Source organism: Vicugna pacos, chromosome 7 (assembly GCF_048564905.1).
Source record: "Vicugna pacos chromosome 7, VicPac4, whole genome shotgun sequence".
In the NCBI taxonomy this organism is placed as follows: domain Eukaryota; kingdom Metazoa; phylum Chordata; class Mammalia; order Artiodactyla; family Camelidae; genus Vicugna; species Vicugna pacos.
In genome coordinates, this window is record NC_132993.1 from 10549467 (window position 1) to 10571635 (window position 22169).

Here is a 22169-nt window from a genome sequence, read left to right on the forward strand (position 1 = left end):
AAATTAAAATATTTAGCTCATTTTTCGCACACGTTAAGCATATAATCATTGAATCATGGCTACTGCTCGAATTAATGTATCAAGTGATCCTTCTCAATGATTGTGTTTCCCTGCTCTGGATTTGGATACCCATTTAGGATCAGAGGATATGGTCCTACATTCTTGTCCGGAGACACTGATTTTGTTCCTGTCTCCTTGTCAGCATCCTTTCCAGCCTTCCTGGCTTGCCCTGAATCCTGCCCAATATCAGAGTGCTTACCTGCCCTGAACTTGTGTTGCTGTTTCATGGTTTGGGCTCTTGGCAGCTGCAATTCTATCTGCCCAAATGCCCTCTGCCCACTTTGTGCCCCTTGTCTCAGGAAGCGCTCTCTGGCTCTCTTTGGTGGAGCCCCTCTGGGCCGCTTCTGCTTTTCAGCTTCTTATGCCTCCCACGCAGCACAATGTGCCCAAACATCACTTAGTCTGTCATTTTTCACTGGTTGAAAAGAAGCAACTGAATAGAATAGAATACTGTTGTTTATTCCGGGGACCCTCGGACTCAGACTCGGCCCCTGACTCTGCTGTGCGCAGGGTGACTCCCATCTCCTGGGATCTGGAGGACCAGGGAGTTGGGAACCTTGGGTGCTATACAGGCTCTGCCCCTCGATTGCTGTGAATTTTAGGGCCACCCTGTCTGGGAGAGTGACCCCTCTCTTCTCTGTTTCTTCTTCTCTCCCTCCTTATGGACAGTGAGAACCCATAAACTGAGCAAAGGCCCTCTGGAAGAACAAAGTTCTAAAGATTCTGGCTATTCTGAGGCTCCTCTGGGTTAGATTTTGGAGGGAAGACATAGCAGAACACAGAGAAGCTGATGAGAACTTTATTTTACAGACCATAGCAGATACCCCAGCCAACTTTCCTTGGAGGAAACCACCTGGGGCAGGGGTGGATGCCGAGAGACAAAGACTTCCACTAAAATCAGCCAATGGTCAAGGTCTTAGTGACAGAAAAGCGGTTTGCTTCAATGGGTATCACCGCCTTATCCTCGGGGCAGATATTCAGTACTCGAACAACATCGATCACTGTTGTTATTTTTGCGGTGCCTGAAAGAGACAAGGAAGGACAAAGATCATCTGTGGTAACACCCTAACTCCCAATTCCCTAACTTTTCTACTACAATCGGGCACCTCCCCACTGAGGTTCAGTTTCCCCAAATCATTTGCAAATATACCTCCGTTAGTAGCTTTCCTCACAAACCCCTCACGTTTTGAACCTGGGCATAGTCCCTGTGCTCGCTCCACCTCTGCTTCCCTCCCTCCCCCTCTGCTCATCCACCCTGAGCTTCTGATTCAGATCTGGAGCCACATTTCTTTCTGTTTTCCCTCCCTGGTTGATAGTTCTTCCTTTGGATGACTCCTATACTTACTGTTGGCTTGAAAGTCCCAGTAGAAGGTTCTTGGATAATCTTCACAGAGGCAGCTGGTGTATTGATAGTTAAAAGCACCTTCAATCGAAACGTTGCTTTTGAGGTAAGATTTAATCTGGGGAGGGGGGGAGGATCCAGTGTTAGACCGGGGATGGAGAAGGGAGAGAAAGACAAGAAAGGGTGGAGGAGGAGGAGGAGGAGGAGACCTCCTTAGTGGGTGAAAAGCGGGGATGGAGGTGGGCCAGAGACAAAGGGGGTCCTCTTCGGGAGTATCATTTCAGGAGCTTAGGTCTAGGTCAGAAATTTTCTGTCATCGTGTCCTCGAATTCCTGCTGTAGCAGGGTGGGTCTGGGGCTTGGGAGGGAAGAGGTCACAGGGCCCTGGGAGCTCATCCCGGGGTGGGGGTTCATCTGGGGAGCCGGGGAGCAGACCGCCTTGGTTCCCCAGCCGGGGCTTTGAGGAACTGGCCTGTGATCACAGCCTGGCTGCTTGGGTGTGGAAGACAATGCCAGGCCTTATTGCCAGACTGTGACCAAACCCCGGCTGAGCTCCTCTCAACCTTGGTGATTTTTGGTAATTAGTAGGTAGATTTTAAAAAGATCTCTTTATTTTATTGTACTAGCATTGTTCTTAAAACATAGTCTTATTAATCACAGCAGCAGAGAATTACATCTCATGTTGCTTTGTTGATTCAACACATTTTTTTACACCTGTCACTTTCTAGGGGGTGAAAATAGGCTTTCGTTATCTATCACCACCAGAAACTACCATTATCACAAAACTTTTTTTTTTACATTTTTTTATTGATTCATAATCATTTTACAGTGTTGTGTCAAATTCCAGTGTTCAGCATGTTCAGCACAATTTTTCAGTCATTCATGGACATATACACACCATTATCACAAAACTTTTATGCCCACGTTCTGATTCCTTTTTTCATCTGTGGTTATGATAAACAAAACACAAAACTGAAAAATTGTGATTCTCCCTCCCACCCCAAATTAACATACATAGTTCATATTCTTGGACTGTAAACAGAAAACCTTGACAAAGCAGCTGTGTTATTCTTTGCTCAGTGATCAGAAATTTTCCTCTTACAGGTGTGGGGCCATTTCTAGAACGTAGTTTAATGAATAGCAATCCTCATGCTTCCAATTTTGTTTTTTGTTTAGTCGTTGTCTTTAAATATCATTTAAATTAGGAAACTCATGCTGTAGGAAGAGGAGGTGGGAGAGATGCGTGGGTCTTGGCCCTGGAACAGGGGTGGCCAACAAGGGGCAGGTCATGTGTCTGGGACAATATCTGAGATGTGCAGAAGGACACACTCTTCCCGGGGGGAGAGTTTCTGTGGGTTCAGTCCGCACGGGTCCCTTTCCACGTGGCCCAGAGCAATCAGACAAGAGCGAGTCTTACGTACATTATTATTTAAAATCTGATCTAGGTCAGGGTTGGGCCTCCCTCCCACAACTGCTGAACTGGAAGAAAGGGAGGAGGAGAGTGTCGTTTCCTTATCAGAGAGGGGAGGCTGGAACAAGGGTCAACTTCTGATGACAGAGCCAAAAAGCAGAGGATGAGTCAGGTAAGAGCCAGCACTGCTGGGAGCTTCCTGAAGAGGAGTTTCATGGTCTGCCCGTATCTCTTCTCCCCACCTGCCTCCACCTGCTGGAGAGGGTGGCAGTTTTTCATTCTGAGAACACTTCTCCCTTCACCTCAAACACTTGTCCCCAGTACCCTGGAGGAAGTCTTACAAATCCTGCCCCAGCTCTTACACTTTTTCTCTCTTCTCCTTCTTAACTGTGCTTTTCTCATTACCCATCCTTCCTTCTCCTCCCTCCGACACTTCTCTGGATCAGGGTTCCTTCATCTGTAAAATGAGAATAGTAGTCAGCCCTGAGCTCCCACGATCCTCCTGAGGCTCCAGGGGCACATGTGAGAATTGGGAATATGAGGATTGGGATTCACTGAACTGTTAATTGTAATACACAGTGTTAAAGTGAGAGGTCTACCTCACTGTACTCGTAATTAAGGAGTCAGATTTCTCTCAAGTTTGGGTCTCCCAGGCCTCTACTTACCACCATACATTCTCTGAATTGTGTGGCAGCTCTAAGAATCACAGTGACCTCTTCATTTGCCGTTGCCTTTTGGGGCAGCTCCACACCCATTATTATCGCCTTTCGACTGGTTTTGGGAAGAGAGAAGCAGGGCGAAGATCAGAGATCAGTTCACAGGACAGAGGGGTGGCAATGAGCAGGGTAGAGGGAGCACAGGGGGTGGATGGGGAAGAAGAGGATGGGAGGCGAATCAGCTACTGAGCATCAGAATCTCCTGAACTTTTGATTTTAGGTACTTCGGTACAGATTCGTTTTGCTTAGTAAAGCAACTTGGATTCTTTATTTAAAACTGAGCATTTTCTTTCCTTCCATTGATAAAAAATAAAGAAAGAGAAGAAAAGTACAATACCATACATCATTTCCTAATAAAACCTTACAGGTTCTGCTGATTGTCCACTGAGTGGGAGGGCTCAAGTCATCATTAGTAGAAAATTTCATATCAACAGAATCACATTAAACCATAAACATCTCAGTGGACTGGAGGAGTCCTAGGACCATTCTTGAAGGTCCTCCTCCTTTGGTTCCTGGTGAGGCCTAGGAATTTGTATTTCTTTAACCCTGTGGGGATTTGGACACATGGCCACATTTGAGAACTTCAGATACCACTCTCCATTCAGGCCGCACATCACAGTTTGGTAGGAAAAGGCAATGGAGGCAAAGAGCAGAGCCAAATATTTCTCTTCATTGAAGACTGGGTTTAGGACCAGGGGAGTAGTTTTCTCTTCCCCAGGACCTCCTGGCAAAACTCTTTTGGCTGGGACAAGGGGGGAACTCCGTTTCTTAACTTCTAGTGCTTAAAGCACCTGAGATTTCAGAGCGATTCCATCTCTTGTGCCAGCTGCTGTGGTGCTCAGTGCACAGGGAAGGGATGTGAAGATGTAAGTGCCTTCGAAATTCATCCCATATGTAAATGCGTTTGGGACTGATGGGATGACCAGTTTAGCTGGAGTGACTGATCATCCCAGTTTGCCCAGAAGTGAGGAGCTTCCTGGGATGAGGGGCTTTCAATGTTAAAACCAAGAAATTCCATGATAAATTGGGGTAGCTGGTCACCCTAATTAGCACAGTTTATTTCAACAACTTGCTGCCCTTCAGGGCTAAGTAGAGTGATATCTGTATCCGAACCTGTCCCAACTCAGTGTTTCTTGGGTCACCTGTCTCAGTTATACCAGCTTGTCAAAACCCTGGATGGTTTCTTCCAGGACAGGATATCTGGTCTCCCTACAAGGGAGTACCACCAGAATCACAATCCAGAAACCCAGCATTCCAAACCCTGTTCCTATAGAGGAAACTCCCTCAGTGGTCCTGCTCCTCCCTCTGGCTTCCTTCCTACTTCATTTTGCTTTCCTCAGTTTTCCTGCTTTTGTCAAACATGTACCCTTGATGAGCTAGCTTCTGAACCTGTGCTCCCAGGTCCCAGTGTTTGTAGGGGCAAGTGGTCCTTGGCTTCATCTTTGGGCTGCAGAATAGGAAGGATGTCTAAGCTGCTGGATTAGCTCAACCTCAGACCATGGGGCCAAGGATCAGTGACCATGGCCTCTAATCCTTCACTGAGTCCTGCCAAAGCTATTGTTTAAACTCACAGACCTGCTAACCTTCTGTTCTTGAGGGAAAGGTGTGAGAAGGTGAAGTTTACAGAGCAGAAGTCTAACAAAGGTGTTGATTATGTACAGAATGTGGATCAAAGCTTTAGAGCAAGACTAATTGTTAATCACAGCCTATATGTACACTGGGAGCCTTATTTCCATGGGCAATGGAGAGGCACCCAGTAGAAGTATGAGGGGCATTGATGGTGCTCCCTAAGAGGAGAGAAGTAGGACTCAGCATGGGGTTCATGACAGCTCCTGGGACTAGAGTTCTGGGAAGCTAAAGTTTTCAAGAAGAAATAGGCAGATTTCTAGGCTAGGAGAGGAGCCCTCCTTGAAAGGTTTTTTTTTTTGTGAAAAGAAAGGCTTGGCTCACGTGTCTTCCTGAGCTTCATTGGTCCCCAGCTGCAGGCAGAGAATCAGGAGCAGGGCAGCAGGGCTGACCCTGAGCAGGAGATGGAGACAGCGCATGCTGGAGGAAGCAGAATGTGACGGTGTCCTAGGGAAGTCGGATCCTAGGTGCTTAGCACACTCTTTATACTCAGATCAAGGAAGTGGGAGAGCTGCCAAGCAGATCCATGTTGTCAGTCACGCAATTACCCTTTCCACTCGGTCTTTCCTTGTTGAGCTAAAGTTTGTTTTCCTATGGAAAAAGTAAACATTCAGCTAGGGTGTTAGTCTGAGAGAGGAGTTAGGTTAGCCCTCCTCATTTTGTCAGTATAGGAGTTTCTCAGAATGGCCAGGACCTCAAAAGATATACCAGCTCTTCCCTAGTTTACAGAAATGTTTTTCCTCCTCATCATTATATGCCTGTCTATCCTGCTATATGTAGCCTTAGCTTCAGTCACTGATCCCTTCTTTGGAGCCAAAGAACCAGCTGTGGTAGCACACTTGAGGTCACAGCTCTAGGACAAGTTTGCTTGATCTCCTTACAGTAAATTCAAGAAGACACATTGTTCAAATGATTTCTTAGAGAGCTAGGGTGATCAGGGCTTCCCCAAGGGCCACCACCAATCATCTGGGGGCAGAACTAGAGACGGGCTGCTCTGAATGATGGAAGAGTGAGGCCATAGTACTGGGTGACATGAAGATGTTTGTGATTGTTGAGTCCTTCTTAACTTCAGGGGTAATGACAGTGACCTACAGATGCCCAAGATCCCCAGCTTCCTCAGAGTCCCCAGTGCAGGGCAATATTCTAACCCTAGACAATTCCTCTAAATAGCTGGCATTCCCAAATCAGACACCTTGGCACCAAAGATTCTGCTTATGTCATATAGCCGCTTTCTTGTACTTGTCTTACAGCACAAGGTGCATAGGAAGACCCGCAATGGGAAGGATTGTCTCCATTAGAACAGAACCCAAACAGTATCCAGGAGCTTTCTCTAGCCTTGGAATGAGAGGATTCTCTTCCTGTGGATGAGAGGGAGACTGGCTCTTGCTGACACTGGCATTGTTATACTTTTCTGTATTCAATTAAATCTATTCTTTAACCTATGATATATGACACTGTGGAATTTGTTCCTATCCTTTGTGTGACAGATGGCAACGCAGGAAGATTCTCTCTGGCATGAAAGTGAAAATCAGGGTTCTGGGAGTTACCTATGTGTATTTCTACAGCCAGATTTCAAGTTAAAGTCTAAATATATGCCTCTGTTTCTGAATGTATCCTTATAAATTACTCTGCCTGCTCATTCTACTCCTGTATTTCCCTACTCATTCCTGTGAACTTGACATTGTTTATGCTATTCCTCACTTAGGATTTCAGCTATTATTGTGATCCCATGTGATCCCATATTTTCTTATTTCCGTTCTATGTACTCAAATACAATGCTTCATTCCACTTCACCCTGGCCACAGTGGACCTCCTTTATAGATGCTCTCCAACATTGTAATTTTCTTCACACTCGCTCCTTACTTGATAATTTCCTTCAGACGGACATACTAGCTGAGATCAATGAAGAAGTAAGGCAAAAGAATCCAGGAAGTGTCCATGTGGGAAAATCCAGGAGGAGCCCTTTCCTGAGGTTTAATTCCCTTTGAAGGCGCTGTTCCATCCTTGAGGACTTAACCTCTGCCATACTCCCAACAAGGCAGTGCTCCAAAAGGGGCAGCTGACCGTGGGTTGAGAGAAATTATTGAATCTACATTCTCCTTCCCATAGACCAACAGGAAACTACAATATTTAGAACCTTCAGTGCACATGACAAATCTTATATCCTATGCAGGTCATGGCTAGTTCAGTGGTTTATTTTTGTATGTCAACCTGGCTAAACCTAGTTTTCAGTTAAATGCCAGTCTAGATGTCACTATGAAGGTATTTTTAAATCAATAGACATTGAGTAAAGCTGATTACCCTCCATATTGTGGGTGGGTCTCATCCAATCAGTTGAAAGCCTTAAGAGAAAGGACTGCTGTCCCACAAGGAAGAGGAAACTGCCTCCAGAATGCCTTCAGACCTGATCTGCAACACGAACTCTTCCCTGGGTCTTCAGTGTGCTGGACTGCCCTGCAACTTTTGAGCTGGTCAGTCTCTACAATTACATGAGTCAATTCCTTAAGAAATCTCTCTCTTTATATGTATATATACACACCTGATTGGTTCTGTTTCTCTTTTGAGAACCCTAATACAGCTGGTGCTTGGAAAGGAACAATACGTGTTGAGAGGGTCGGAATTCATACTGGTTGAAAGTATATTTGAAACCTTGGGGTGAAAGCAGGTTTTAAACCCATGACACAGGAGACAGTTCACATGGGAAGGGCAGACGAGGAGCAGAGAAGATACCCTGTGTAGGCACATCGTGCTGAATTCTCAGTGCCATTTTGCTGGGCTTCAGGATGTTTCAGTGTCACTTTAATATGTGGTGAAGTCCTGAGATATAAGACAGATTATTGCCTATTGAACATAATTTTGAAAGGTACTGCATAATGATATTTACCTCTATTTTCATTAAAAAAATTTTTTTTAAGTGATAGTCACATCTTGGTCAAAGATGTCATGAAAAATGATGGCCACGGAATAATGGAACATGGTGAGGATGGCTTAAGGGCCAGTGTGAATGACCATAATCTGCCTTTCACTCCATCATGTATGTTTGATTACAGGGCTCCTGGCTATGCTAGCCTGATTTGAATGTTTACAGACAATTGGTTAGTAATTCTGACTTAAACAACAATGTATATTTATCTTAGAAAGTGATGTGGTTTGAGAACCATTAAGCCAGTTAATCATCACAATCTCATTTTCTCAGCACCCAAACTGCATGGAAAATCAGGGCAGAGATGAACAATACCAGGCAAACCTTGCAGCAGGGTGTTACCTTATACATTTTCACTGGATTTAGCTTAAAATCAGGAACTGGGCAAATACGTCAGGCAAAAGTCCGTATGTCCCAACTCTGGTCCACAGTTGACACAGAGGTATTAGTATTCATGGGGCTGAAAATAACTGAAAAGATCAATATTTCATGGGCAAGATAGAATCTAAGTAGCTACCACAGTTCTGCAGATGGTATGTATGAGTGTTTTCCAAATGTTATTTATGACAAAAATTTGAGGATACATTATCTTCGTCCTCATGTTCTTGCTTAGAAAACCAATCTAGCAGATGGCTCCTAAAGGGGAAAAAATGAAACCAAAATTGTCATGTCCTTTAAGTAATGACCAAGTCTAGTGGGTTTAAGAAACCGGATAGAGGTCAATAAAACCAGATTGTAAACAACTCAGGAGGCTGGTAGCAGATGTGCGCAGGTGCACCGGGAAAGGATTAAGGACTAGGGAGAAGCTTGCCACAGGCTAAATTTGCAAAGAGAAAGGTAACCCAGGGCCTGACAGGATTCATGAAAAAGGAAGTTAAGGGGTGACCAAAAAAGGGGGTTATAGAAGTCAGCACACATCGAGCACATACTATGTGCATGGCATTGTGCTAAATAGCTCACATATATTAACCCACTTAATTGTCACAACAACCCCATGAAGTTTCTAGTTTTATCCCATTTTACAAATAGCAGATAAATAAATGGAGCCCAAGTCACACAGCCAGCAGCTGGTGGAGCCAAATTTAGATCCAGATTGTCTGGACTCTGAAAGCTTTGCTTTGCAATATTGAGAACCTCTTTCAGGAACAGAATACAAACTTGCCAGTAGGAAATGCAGGCCCTTGGAAGAGGCTGTCAGTGAGGGGTCCCGAGTCTTCACATCGTTAACTTTGTTGTGAGATCAGCTTTGGGTGGAGCCAGAATTTGAACACAGGCCATCTGTTTCTAAAACCTGGGCTTTTAATGATTCTACTGCCTATTGGTGAGTCCAAGGCCCCAGTGAGGCCTCCCAGATACTAACGGGGGGGCCCAGAGAGGGGAGATGCAGACCCACCATCGCATACGTTTTGCCTTCTCTGACGGATCATTCTAGGGTGTTTCCCCACAAAGGTGAACAATCTCAGCATTCATCTTGTCCATCTGTCTACCCATCATCCCCCTAATCCTTCAGATAATCCATTGGACAAATATGGATTAAGCACCTATCATCACAGAGGGGTTTAGGTTCTGGGCGTGCAGAGATGGGCAGGACAGAGTATAATGGGGAGGCAGTCAAAACAACACATTTAATGGGCCGTGATTGGCATTGTCATAATTGTTTCTGTTTATTGAGGACTACTGAGTATTTTGCAGGGTTAAATGTTGCCAGCAGCCTTGGGACCTATTTCTGTCTGTCCATACATTTTCAAAAGCATCCAAACACAACATACCTGAGAACAATGAACTACGAATTTGATTAAAAAGTTTTAAAAAATATCATAGATCTTGACTGCAGTTATTCTCTTAGGGGGGATGGAGAATTTCTATACATTGTATTCCACGGGCTCCTTTCTTAATGTCTTCCTCCATCCCCACATTTCTCTCTTATTGATGGTTTCTAGAGATTTCCCCTTGTTCCTCACCTGTGTTGTGTGCCCCCCACCATGGTGCTCCCTTGTTTTTATCGCCTTTTTGTACACCGAGCACTTGGACGTACGAGCCTCCCTCCCACTGTGAAAGACCTCGGAAGTAGAGTTCAGTTCTCTTTGTCTCCTTTCTCATGAGAATCACATACCCTGGAATTACTGTGCATAGCTTTTTCAAATACCAAAAACAACAGGAAGAACAAATACTTACTGAGCATTTCCTGTCAGACTCTATTCTAAGTGCTGAACGTAATTAATTCACCTATTCCTTAAACAATCATATAATTTAAGTATTATCCCCATTTCATGGATGAGGAGTTTGAGGTCTAGAGAAACAAAGTAACTTGCTCAAGGTTGCAGAGTTAGTAACTGACAGCATGGGGGTTCAGAATTATGTTGTCTGATACCAGAGTCTAAGTCCTTAAGCACATTTACTGTCTCTTAGTGTAACAACATTACAGTTGAGGAAAGGAAACTCAACAGAGTTTCAATAACTTGTTCAAGTCACACACCCAACAAATAAAAAAGGTGATATTCAAACCAAGACAGAAGCAAACCCAGAGCTGATTTCATAATGATTATATTGCCTTCTAATTAATAAAAGCACAAGTACTATAGAACTTGCACAAAGAACGTTTAACTCATACTGAGGATGATTAATTAATTAATTACCAGAGGAGGCTGCATTTTGAAATGTTGCACTGTGAATCAAAACCAGCCTGAGATAAGAGTGTGTGTGTGTGTGTGTGTGTCTGTCTGTCTGTCTGTCTGTGTTTTAGCAACAGTAATGCTAACTGCCTTAAAACCTATCAAGAGGTGAGAGAGGGCAGGAGTATGGACTATATTATTAAAAACTCTATCATCTTTTAAAAATTTTTTATTTATGTGTTTATTTAATTTTTATTGAAGTATAGTTGGTTTCCAATATTGTGTTAGTTTCAGGTGTATAAGTGTTAATTTTAGGCATACAAGTCAGATATATATATGTATATGTATATTATGTATATTTCAGATTCTTTTCCATCATAGGTTATTACAAGATATTGAATATGGTTCCCTGTGGTATACAGTAGGTGCTTGTTGTTTATCTATTTATAGATATGTTGTTTATTTATATAGTAGTGTGTATCTGTTAATCCCAAACTCCTAATTTATCCCTCCCCCTGCCCCTTTCTCCTTTGGTAACCATAAATTTGTTTCATATGTCTGAGTCTGTTTCTAGTTTGTAAATAATTTCATTTTGTATCATTTTTTAATGATTCCACATATAAGTGATATCATATAATATTTGCCTTTGTCTGACTTACTTCACTTAATATGACAATCTCTGGGTTCATCCATGTTGCTGCAGATGGCATTATTTCATTCTTATCTATGGCTGAGCAATATTCCATTGTAGATATACACCACATCTTTTTTATCCAGTCATCTGTTAATGGCCACTTAGGTTGGTTCCATGGCTTGGCTGTTGTAAATAGTGCTGCTGTGAACATTGGAGTGAGTGTATCTTTTCATATTAGAGTTTTCATCTTTTCCAGATATATGCCCAGGAGTGGGATTGCTGGATCATATGGTATGTCTATTTTTGGTTTTTTTAAGAAATCTCCATACTGTTTTCCATAGTGGCTGTACCAATTTACATTCCCAACAACAGTTTAGGAGGGTTCTCTTTTTTCCACATCCTCTCCAGCATTTATTATTTGTAGGCTCTTTGATGATAGCCTTTCTGACTGGTGTGAGGTGTTCTCTGTAGTTTTGATTTGCATTTCTCTAATATTAGTGATGTTGAGCATCTTTTCATGTGACTGTTGGCCATCTATGTGTCTTCTTTGGAGAAATATCTATTTAGGTCTCCTGACCATTTTTTGATTGAGTTTTTTTGATACTGAATTGTATAAGCTGTTTGTATATTTTGGAAATTAACCCTCTGTCAGTTACATCATTTGCAAATATTTCTCCCATTCTGTAGGTTGTCTTTTCATTTTGCTTATGGTTTCCTTTGTTGTGAAAAAGCTTTTAAATTTGATTAGGTCTCATTTTTTTTTCTTTTATTTCTTTTGCCGTGGGGGACTAATCTAAGAAAATATTGCTATGATTTACATGAGAAAGTGCTTTGCCTGTTTTCTCTTCTAGGAGTTTTGTGGTGTCATGTCTTATGCTTAGGTCTTTAAACCATTTTGAGTGTATTTTTGTGAATGGTGTGAAGGGATGTTCTAATTTCATTGATTTGTATGAAGCTGTCCAGCTTTCCCAACACAACTTGCTGAAGAGACTATCTTTTCTCCATTGTATATTGTTGCCTTCTTTGTTGAAGACTAGTTGACCGTAGTAGCTGTATGGGTTTATTTCTGGACTCTATTCTGTTCCATTGTTCTATTTGTCTATTTCTGTACCAATACCATGCTGTTTTGATTACTGTAGTTTTGTAGTATTGTCTGATGTCTGGGTGGGTTATGTCTCCAGCTTTGTCCCTTTTCCTCAAGGTTGCTTTGGCAATTCTGAGTCTTTGATGGTTCTATATAAATTTTAGGATTATTTATTCTGGTTCTATAAAAAATGTCATGGGTAATTTGATAGGGATCACATAAAATCTGTAGTTTGCCTTGAGTAGTATGGCCAAGTTAACAATATTAATTCTTCTAATCCAAGAGCATGGGATATTTTTCCATTTCTTTACCTTTCATATTAAATACTCAAAAATGGTACTTATTACTATTTTTAATGGAAGCTCATAGTTTCATTATATAGATGTACCATAATTTTCATAAAGAAAGTATATCAGGGAATTTATCTCAAGTTGGAACCAGATATTATGGCAAAATGTTTTTTGGAGCTTTTCTTAGATTTGAGTGGGTGGCCAAATATTTAATAGTGGTTGATACTACAGGATCCCATCTGGGAAGGAGTTTTGAGGCCTGAATAATGTGGAGAAGTCCCTAGGTGACAAAATCAGGAATACTTGCTTATATGTCAGTGGAAATTTGTGCTTCTGTGAATATTTTATTAGAATTTACAGGATTTCTTCTTACAGATTTTCTAGGAGAAGATAGGCCATTATTCTCAATGTAGCTTGACTCACACAGTTTTATTCATTCCACACAGCTGTTGACTAAGTCCAGGAACTATTTTGCTTCAAGGATTTATATTTCCTTGCAGAGGGGCATTGAAATTTCAGGACACTTCATGTTTGGTGCTGTGTAAGAACAAGGTACCATCCCACCCCACGGATTGAGTATGTCACCTGTTTCCTCTTCAGTTATTAGGAAGCAGTTTAAACTGCCAAATGTTGGATTTCAATTTGTGATGATTATCTTCTCGGCTTCTCTTTGGAATAATGATAGCTCTCCTTCAGATGATGTTCCTATTGGGTTAGTGATGCAAGAGTTGGAAGGATTTAGTGATGCAAGTGTCCTCATGCTGCTCCTTGCCAGATGCCATAGTCTTTGCATTGTCCTCTCTCTGGGCCATTACACTTACTGATATTATTTGGCAATCTTCAAATTCCTCTTGAATTGGTTTTTTTCATCCTCTCCAAAAGATACAGTATTTCAAAGTTGATGTTACTAGACATTCTTATATAGCCACATTTTTAAGCATGCATATATTCTAGTGCCCAAGGGGAGAAAACTGTATTCCTCACGTTGAGTTATATAAGGTATCATATTCATGAAAGAATAAAAACTTTAGAGCTACATTCTTTATAGGGATGGAAACCTGGAAAGTTCCTGGTTGGGTGATTCTAGAGAAGAAGGTTAAATTATAAATGGATCATGGAGGGGAGTCAAATTAGAAAGATTTAGGGTTCAGGAAGGAAGACATCTGAATGGCTCAGGTCCAGAAGAACCCAAGTTTGGCAGACTCTGTTTGCAGCCCAGAGTAGAAGCTGATGAATACTATGGCCAGTAGGCCAGTGTTGGGCTAATTGTATCTTTAAAAATAAAACAGATTGCTGGACTCCATACCCATAGATTTTGATTCAGAAATTTTATCAAATGACGTTTGATATTTGTATACAACCCTGTAGGAGACTCTAATGTACCATCAGTGATGTAGAGAACCTGAAATATATAGAGTCAAGGGCCATATTCTTAAGGAGTAGCAGTCTGAATGAAGCCTGAAACTTAACAAGATAAGCAGAAAGATGGATATTTCACTACATGATCTAAAACAAACCTGAAGATATTATAACCCTGCACTGAGGTTCAATCCATTCTCCCCGATGATGGTTCTTACAGAGTTTTTAGTTACGAATTTAGGCTGAAGCTCTAATGAGGTTGGAGTTTTAGAATTAAGTAGACTGCAGTTTCTCAAATCTCCAGTAAATGAGATCTGAGTGAGCAGTTAATATAAAATCAACAATGAGGCCCATCTTAGAGATCTGAATCAAAATCTGTGGTGATGCAGGGTTTTGGCATTTTAAAATTTAGATTATTTTACTTCTGTTTCAAATATACATATTGCTTGTTAAGGAAACTGTTTGACATGATATCTGCATGATTTTAATGACCTTGGAGTAAGCTATGTGGAAGCAAGACTGAGAGATGCACGTACCATATACAGAATCTGTGTTCCAAACAACCCAAGCTTCTGAATGTCCTGAACATGGTTTGTTGTCACCTTTGACAGCATTCTTTTGTAGTCCACACCCAATCCAATCTACCAGTAAATTCTGTGGTCTCTACCTTAATCTGTGTTATCACTTATATGTTGAATCTTTTTTAAAAAAGGACACAAATGAACTTATTTACAAAGCAGAGACAGAATTACAGACATAGAAAACAAACTTATTGTTACCAGAGGGGAAAAGGGGCAGGGAGGGGTAAATTGGGAGTTCAGGATTTGCAGATACTAACTACTATATATAAAATAGATAAACAACAGGGTCCTACTGTATGGCACAGGGAACTATATTCAATACTTTGTAATGGCCTATAATGAAAAAGAATATGAAAAGGAATATATATATGTATAACTGAATCACTATACTGTACATCAGAAACTTACACAACATTGTAAATTGACTATACTTCAGTTAAAAACAAAATCTAGAATGCTGTCTCCAATGCCACCACCTTAGTCAAACCCTAAGCCCCCTGTCGCCTGGAGAACCGTAATATTTTCTAATTGTTCTCCTTGCTTCTGCCTTTGCCCTCATGTATTCCATTCCATGGATCGCAGCTAGAGTGTGATCCTTAAAAAAAAAAAAAATCAGATTTTGAACTACCCCTTCAAACAACAACAACAACAAATAGCAACAAAACTCTTCCTGGTGGCTTTCCATCACGTGTAGAACAAATTTCAATTCCCCTTCCCTGTCATGGCCTAGGAAGCCCTAGGAGACCCGATCACTACAGAGTTTTCTAATTTCAGTAACTGTCACTGTTTGCTTCCTTATTCTGCTTCATTTGTCTTGTTCTTCTTGCTCTTCTTTAAACAAACCCAGGTGAACTCTTGCCTCGGGGCCTTCACACTGCATGGTGACCTCCCCCTTGGGTGTATGAATGGCTGGTTCACTCTGCTCACATGTTTCACTTTCAGGGAGACCTTCCTTTGTAGCCTTGTTTCAGTGATCGCTTCCAGACTCCTCACCCTTTGCCTTGCTTTGTTTTTCTCCGGAGCACTTATTACCTAGCGTATTACTGTGTATTTCTTTATGATTTGTCCCTTCAAATAAGATACAAGTCTCAGGGGGCAAGGAATTTCTTTCTCTCATTTCATGCTTTTGCAGAAGGCATAAAACAGCAACTGTCAAATAATAGACAATCTTGAAAATTCCATGTAACCCCGCAGCTTTTTGGCATCTCCTGGGGGTGTTTGCTGAGAACTTCGTACACCCTGCCGTTCAGATCCCTCTGGGCTGGGAAGCAGCCTTCCCAAGCATTTATTCATACTAAAGGAAGAGAACAGTGAGAAGAAATTGAGGCCTAAGGGAGACTGTCATGTGCAAAAACAAGAAAGCCTTAATGTTTCCTACCCTCCCAGCCTGGCCTGCCCTTCCATTAATCCTGTTCAAGGCACCGCTCCACCTTTGGTAGGTACCTTACTTGTTTCACGTTCACCCCTCTACCCTCTTCCCTCCTAGCATCTGGCTCTTTCCAGGCATCTTGGGGCAGCAGCCTTGGAACAGAGGTTTCATTGTCTAGAAACTGGTGAAGCAGCTTGTTCTATGTCGTGTCTCTTCGCCATTTCCCCCTCGCCCAGCAACCAGGGGATCAGAGAGCAAGATGGAGGAGCGAGGCTCTCTGGTTCCAGACTCCCCTCCTTTTGGGAGGTGTGAGCATTCCTCCCCTTTCTTAGATCTACGCGGTAAGCTTCCATTTCTAAAGGATTTCTTCAAACTTTCAGTTCCAAAAGTGTGCTGGCCCTCCCATGTGCTGTGGGAGTCTTTCCCTGGGGACCTCCGTGGTTCCTGATGAGTTCATTGTGTGTGGAGCAGAGAGCAGATAGGGGACCAAGGTGAAGACTGAGAGACGGAGCTGGAGGCAGATGGAGGAAGGAGGGGCTCTGGCTCATTTTCATCGAGGAAACCGAGACTCTGGGACTGAGCTGGGGGTGGGGCGTGATTTCTGCCTCCGTTATCCAAACCCGGTAGAGAGAGGATTTCAGAGCAGGGTATCTCAGAGGTACAGATAGCTTCATGTCCCTCTGGAATGGGAAAGAGACATGTTCCAGCCCCTTTTTAACAACGAGGTAGAAGACGCCAGTGTGTTTTTGAGCTGGGAGTCTGGGAGGAGATGGAGGAGGAGAGCCTATCTGGCCTTGGACTCAGAGCTACAGCACCCAGTTTAAAGGTAGCTACTAAGAAAGAATGAGGAAGAAGAGAGGGCTTCTGTTCCCTCTTAAGATTCTAAGCCAGGAGGTTATCTGAAAATACACACACACACATGCACACGCGCACACACACACACACACAGAGCTGCAGTCACGCAGCCAACACGCACACACATGTAATCACACACAGCCATACTTGTACACAGTCCCACTTACAGTCACATCCACACACACCCACACACAGCCACACTCCCACAGTTAGACACACACAGTCATATACACAATCACACACACAGTCATACCCTCCAGTCACACCCCCAGAGTCACCCCCCAACACAGACACACACACACACACACACACACACAGGGAGTTGGGCTATTCTGTCGGGGAAAAAGGGACGATCCCTTCCTTATGTATTAGCACGAGCTTGGCATTTTCATGTCGTTATACCTTTGTCTCACAAAACCCCCTAGGAAATATGTATCATTAAACCAGCATTGCAAGTTAATTTACCTAAGGTGATACAGGTAGTAAGTGGCCAGACTAATCTAATGTCTGGATCTCTCTGATTGCAGAAGCCGCCCTCTCATTACACCGTGCTTCCTCTCACAGTTAAAAATTACGGTTCAATCTTTGTGGACCACCTCTGCTCCTAGAATTCAGGACTCGCATCTAACACAGCAGCTCAGCTAAGCCCGGGAGGATAAGCAGGCTTGTTCTGTGGCTTCTGAAGGGATGGGAGGAGGCGGTAGTTTGGGAGTTTCTTCAGACCAGCTGGCAGGGGTTCCCAACACACCCTCTTAACCTTTCGGGGTGCCCTTTTAGACAGAGTCTCCTACAGGAAAAATCAACAGGATCTGCCCAGCGGCTCCTGTCAGGGACGTGTCTCCAGGGCAGGGGACAGGCTGTTCTTCCTGGTTTTGCACACTAAGTAATGTCCTTGTGTCAGAGGTCAATTTAATCCACGTGCCTTCCCTCTCTGGCCATTTTAACCACTTCAATCACAGTAAACAATTGCTGTTCCCGACTTTCCATTTGCCAGCCTGGCACTGCCCGGATCCAGGCCCCACGCCCTCTCACCCAACCCTGTCTTCTGCCTTGTGGAATCTGCAGGGACTGGACTCCAGACACTTTCCCCGGTTAAGTCTTTGGGGCTCTGGGTAATGGGCGAAAACTTGCTGATAGACACACCCCTGCTTCCGGCAGTGAGCAGGAGCTCGGTCCATCTTGGTTGCACACAGAGAGAGCGTCTCACACTTCCCTAGAAACGTCTGCTTCTCAGCCCTGGACACATTTTGAAAGAATTTAGAGAGATGATTGATATGAGAGCTATGGCATTTCTGCCCAGTTTCGTCATTCCACCCCGTTGAGTGTGGCCAGTCCGTCCTGTTTTGCCCGGAATGTTCTCAGTTTTGGCACTGAAAGTGTTTTGTCCTGGGAAAACCCCTTGCTCAAGGGCAAACCATGGGAAACCTCACTCCCTCTTCTGTCACAGCTTCCGGCTCACTATGTCCTTCAGCTCTTAGGATAATTTCCAAGGACCTCAGTCGGCTAAAAATACGATGGTGCCAGGGAAGCGCTAAAATAACCACCCCAGAATTGCTGTCTTCCTCTGGGACACAGCCCTTTACCGCTCTGTCAGAGCCTTTGCTGCCATGGCCTTTCAGCTCAGACGGCAGAACTGGCCCCACTCATTTGCTTTCCTTCTCTCTGTGAAATGAACCCCCCCCACCCCGCGCAATGAAACACCATGGCAAAATGAGAAGGACCACGCTATTATTAAGGCTCCCTCTTCTTTTCTGTCTCTTTCCTCCCAACTCCATAGACAAAGACTTTTAAAAATTTTTATTGATGGACATCTTCTCTATTTATAAACTTTCCCCTGCTTCAGATATTACTTTGGTGCTGAAATATCTCAATGTCCAGCCCTGACTTCATTACTGAGTTCCTGACACTCATTCCAATCCCATCTAGACATGTCATTAACTCTTTAACTCAATGTACCCCAAACATTATCTGCTCAAATAATCTCTTCCTCTTGTTGCCAACGCCATTTCCACAGTCTACCTGGAAGGAAAACCAGAGCCTCCTCTTTGTGTAGAAAGATGGATCAGTCAGTCATTAACTAACTTGGAAACCTTCCTTTACCTTCACCCACCCTTCTTGCATGTCCTTCTTGGTCATGTTAGTTCACACCCACAACACTTTTTGCTTCAATTACTGTAATATCTTGTAACTGTTGTCTCTGTATTCTATTTCCTCCAATTCAAATAATCTTAAAAACTATTACTAAATCAGTCTTTATAAAGGGATGCTCAGATTGGGCCACTTCATTGCTCAAAAATCTGCACAACTCTCTTGTCTACTGAGGTGTGTGAAAATCCTTCAGTCTGTCCCCTGGAGACCTTCTACCATCTCACCAACTAACATTTACAGGCTCGCCTATTGCCCTCACGTATAGACCTTATACTTCCTGGCCACAGCGAGCTTTCCATTGATTCCTAAAGAGGCCCTGCTAGCAGAGCTTTGCTAATATTTGCACCTCCCCACGATGCTTTTGCACATTTCTCATTTCCACCTGCGTGTCACCTGCACTCCTTGAGGTGTGTTTCACATCCCTTCTAATCATTTTAAACTGATGTCATAACACACATTTTCAACCCTCACTGTTTTGAATCTGCCTTTCGTATGGAACCTACTTCCCTTTGCCTTGCATTGTAGTCATCTGCCTACTTGTGTTCATGTTCTGGTGAAGCATAAAGTTCTCAGAGGTCTCACTTCTGCAGCACATGGCGGTGCTTTGCCTGTCACAGGTAGGCAATAAGAAGCTGATGTGTTGAGTAGTGAGAGGTGGGTGGCATTCAGAAAGGTGAAGAGAACAGAAGGGATCTACGTGGTGGGATGTTTAAGATGTGACCAAAGTTTGTGGGCACAGAAAAAAAGATAACTTACCTTGAATATAGTGAGAAGAGCAAAGGGTTTGCTAGTGTGGCCAGAGCAAAGGATTTCTGAATGAGAATTTGGGGAGACAAATGTTAAAAGTAAATTGGAGCCATATGATAGCAGGCTGCTTCAGGCCCACACCGGTCAGTCTGAGGGCAACCATCTACCATGCTGTGATGCAGGACATTCCATTCAAACTGCGACAGTTCCCTCCTTGAAATTAGCCCAAACTAGATTTCCAGTATATCGAGTGAGGAATAGGCAGTTTTTGGATGTCATTAGTCTACTGTGGGCCATTGTTCTATGCTCTGTCCCTTGCAGGAACAGTATATGATTATTTGCCCTTTCCTTGACCTTGGATTCTGTGGTCAGGAACTAATGACCGGCTAAGTTGCAAGCTCAATACTGGTCACTCAGTTACAGATGCTTCTAAATACCCCTGCACCTTAGTAGCCAGTCAGAGTCAAGCATAGTTAGAATACGCTCCTGAAAGGTAAGGTAACTAAAAAATGTTTAAAATCAAAGTAAAACATACACATGTTTAAAAAATCAGATAGTATTAGAAGACCTGTACTGAAAACCTTAGCCCCCACCCTTTTCCCTCCCACATATCCTATCCTGTTTCACAGAGAAGACCAGTTTTAATTTTTCTAATAATTATTTCCTCACCTCTTCATGATAAGCTCATCCTGCTATTGATTGAGTTATCACTTTAGATATTTTTGTTCACTTTCTCTTGTGATAGGTGTGGATTTAACTCTTTTAAGTCTCACTTCTTCCTCTCACTCTCCCTAAAATTATTACTCTTTTACTTACATCAGTTTTCAGTGACTATATCATTATTTTTATGAAAACTTCCTTCACTGTGGAGTTAAGTATACTTTTATTCCTTTCCTGGTTTAGATTTTGTATTTTGCAAAGTAAAAGCAATGTTTTTCCATTTGCATGGACTTCTGAATACCTATTTTAAATTCTTTTTACATATCTTCACGTATCAGGTGTCATATCATATAGTCCATTTTTTTTTCTGGAGAACTCCATCCTGGAGTCCACATCTTCCTGCTTCAGTATGAACTGGCTACTCGATTCAGATGGCAAACGTGGATTTGATGAAGGTAATTAAATTTAGGAATGATTTTCAAGATTAATGAATAGAAAGCAAAGTAGCTGATGAGGTTGAGATGGTTAATTAAAGGAAAATGATATTCATAATGAAAAATAATCCAAACTGTGCTTATCAGAGTATGAGCTCAGAGCTTCATGTAATACTTTGAGTTCCTTGAGGTCAGGGTCTGTGCTGTATTCTCCTTCCTATCTCTAGTTTCTGGCATACAGTAGAGCTCAAAATTCTTTATGGAACAGATGAATCTGGTCCAGAGATCTGGGAGAACAAAGGGAGCTCTTACATTAAAAACTTGGAATCTGATCACGGGAAGTCACAACTCACACTCAGCACTGGTTGGCCACTTGTGAAGAGTCATGTTGAGTTCTGACCCCTGATCCTCTTCCCCGAGCCCAGACCTCAGAATAAACTGTAGGTGACCAGTTGTAGAAGGTGGAAAAAAAAGAGACACAGAAGTAACTCCTAATTGCAGACAGCCTGTCCTGAGCTACATGGCTCACCCATGCTCTGGGGAAAAAGAAGGTTATCTTGGGATATTGTCCTAGTTCATTTCCTGAAATTATCCTGAGCCTGGCCCAGCTGTGGTCTGCCAGCATAGGCAAATGATTGATACCTGGTCAGGTGAACTTCCTTGATCTCTGGGAGACCTTGGAAAGCGTGAAAGAAGAGGGCAGGACAGCATGCTAGTCTTCACCATGGCAACTGCCAACTCCTGGAGGGATTGAATGAGATGACCTCTGGCAAGGAAAGGATTATGAGGAAAATACTAAAGGGAGAGGAATATTGAATTAGGGTTCTCAGCCCTCCAAGGTGGCCAGTGTTTCTCTAGTGGCAGGGATGAGAATTTGAGAAAAACATTTCTCATCATCAAAATATCTGAGCCCTACTTCCTGCCTTCCCAGTGTGGGTTTACCTTTGGGCTTCTCCTATGCCAGGAGGAGAGCTCCCCGTCCTTCACTAGGTATAGAGAAGAGCAGTGGGACTGGCTAGGTCATTCCCTGAAGGAAGTGCTCCCTTCTCCATAGGCAAAGGCATCGCACCCCTGGATGTACGCATGCCATCTAAAGAGGTGAGAAAGGAGTCGAAGTAGTTGCTCACCCCTCTGACGCAGATTCGTGTAAGTATCGATGACGAGTCACGGGGCAGCAGGCTGGGAGTGATATTCAAGTACATGTGTGTGTGGCTTCATGTGCTAGCTGAGTATGGGTCATCACAGTCTGATGTGCCCGTGCGTGTCTCTGTGTTCTGGTGAGTCTAATGTAAGTCAGTGTCTTTCTGCACATGGGTCTC

The 22169-nt window shown here is 43.0% G+C and overlaps 2 protein-coding genes and 1 pseudogene across 2 annotated transcripts in view; 2 read left to right on the forward strand and 1 right to left on the reverse strand.

Annotated features, from left to right (window-relative positions):
• LOC102528539 (olfactory receptor 2F2-like) overlaps positions 1–22169 on the forward strand; it is a 309986-nt pseudogene that overhangs the window by 268408 nt on the left and 19409 nt on the right.
• The window catches only part of KEL (Kell metallo-endopeptidase (Kell blood group)), a 193693-nt gene that overhangs the window by 79907 nt on the left and 91617 nt on the right, over positions 1–22169 (forward strand). The window lies entirely within an intron of this gene.
• Positions 845–5608, reverse strand: LOC102532788 (prolactin-inducible protein homolog). Its single transcript, XM_015244222.3, has 4 exons — positions 5479–5608; positions 3478–3583; positions 1406–1520; positions 845–1082 (listed from the first exon to the last, which is right to left on the reverse strand). The coding sequence occupies exons 1-4, from the start codon at positions 5571–5573 to the stop codon at positions 958–960; spliced, it is 441 nt and encodes a 146-aa protein (XP_015099708.1). The 5' UTR covers positions 5574–5608; the 3' UTR covers positions 845–957.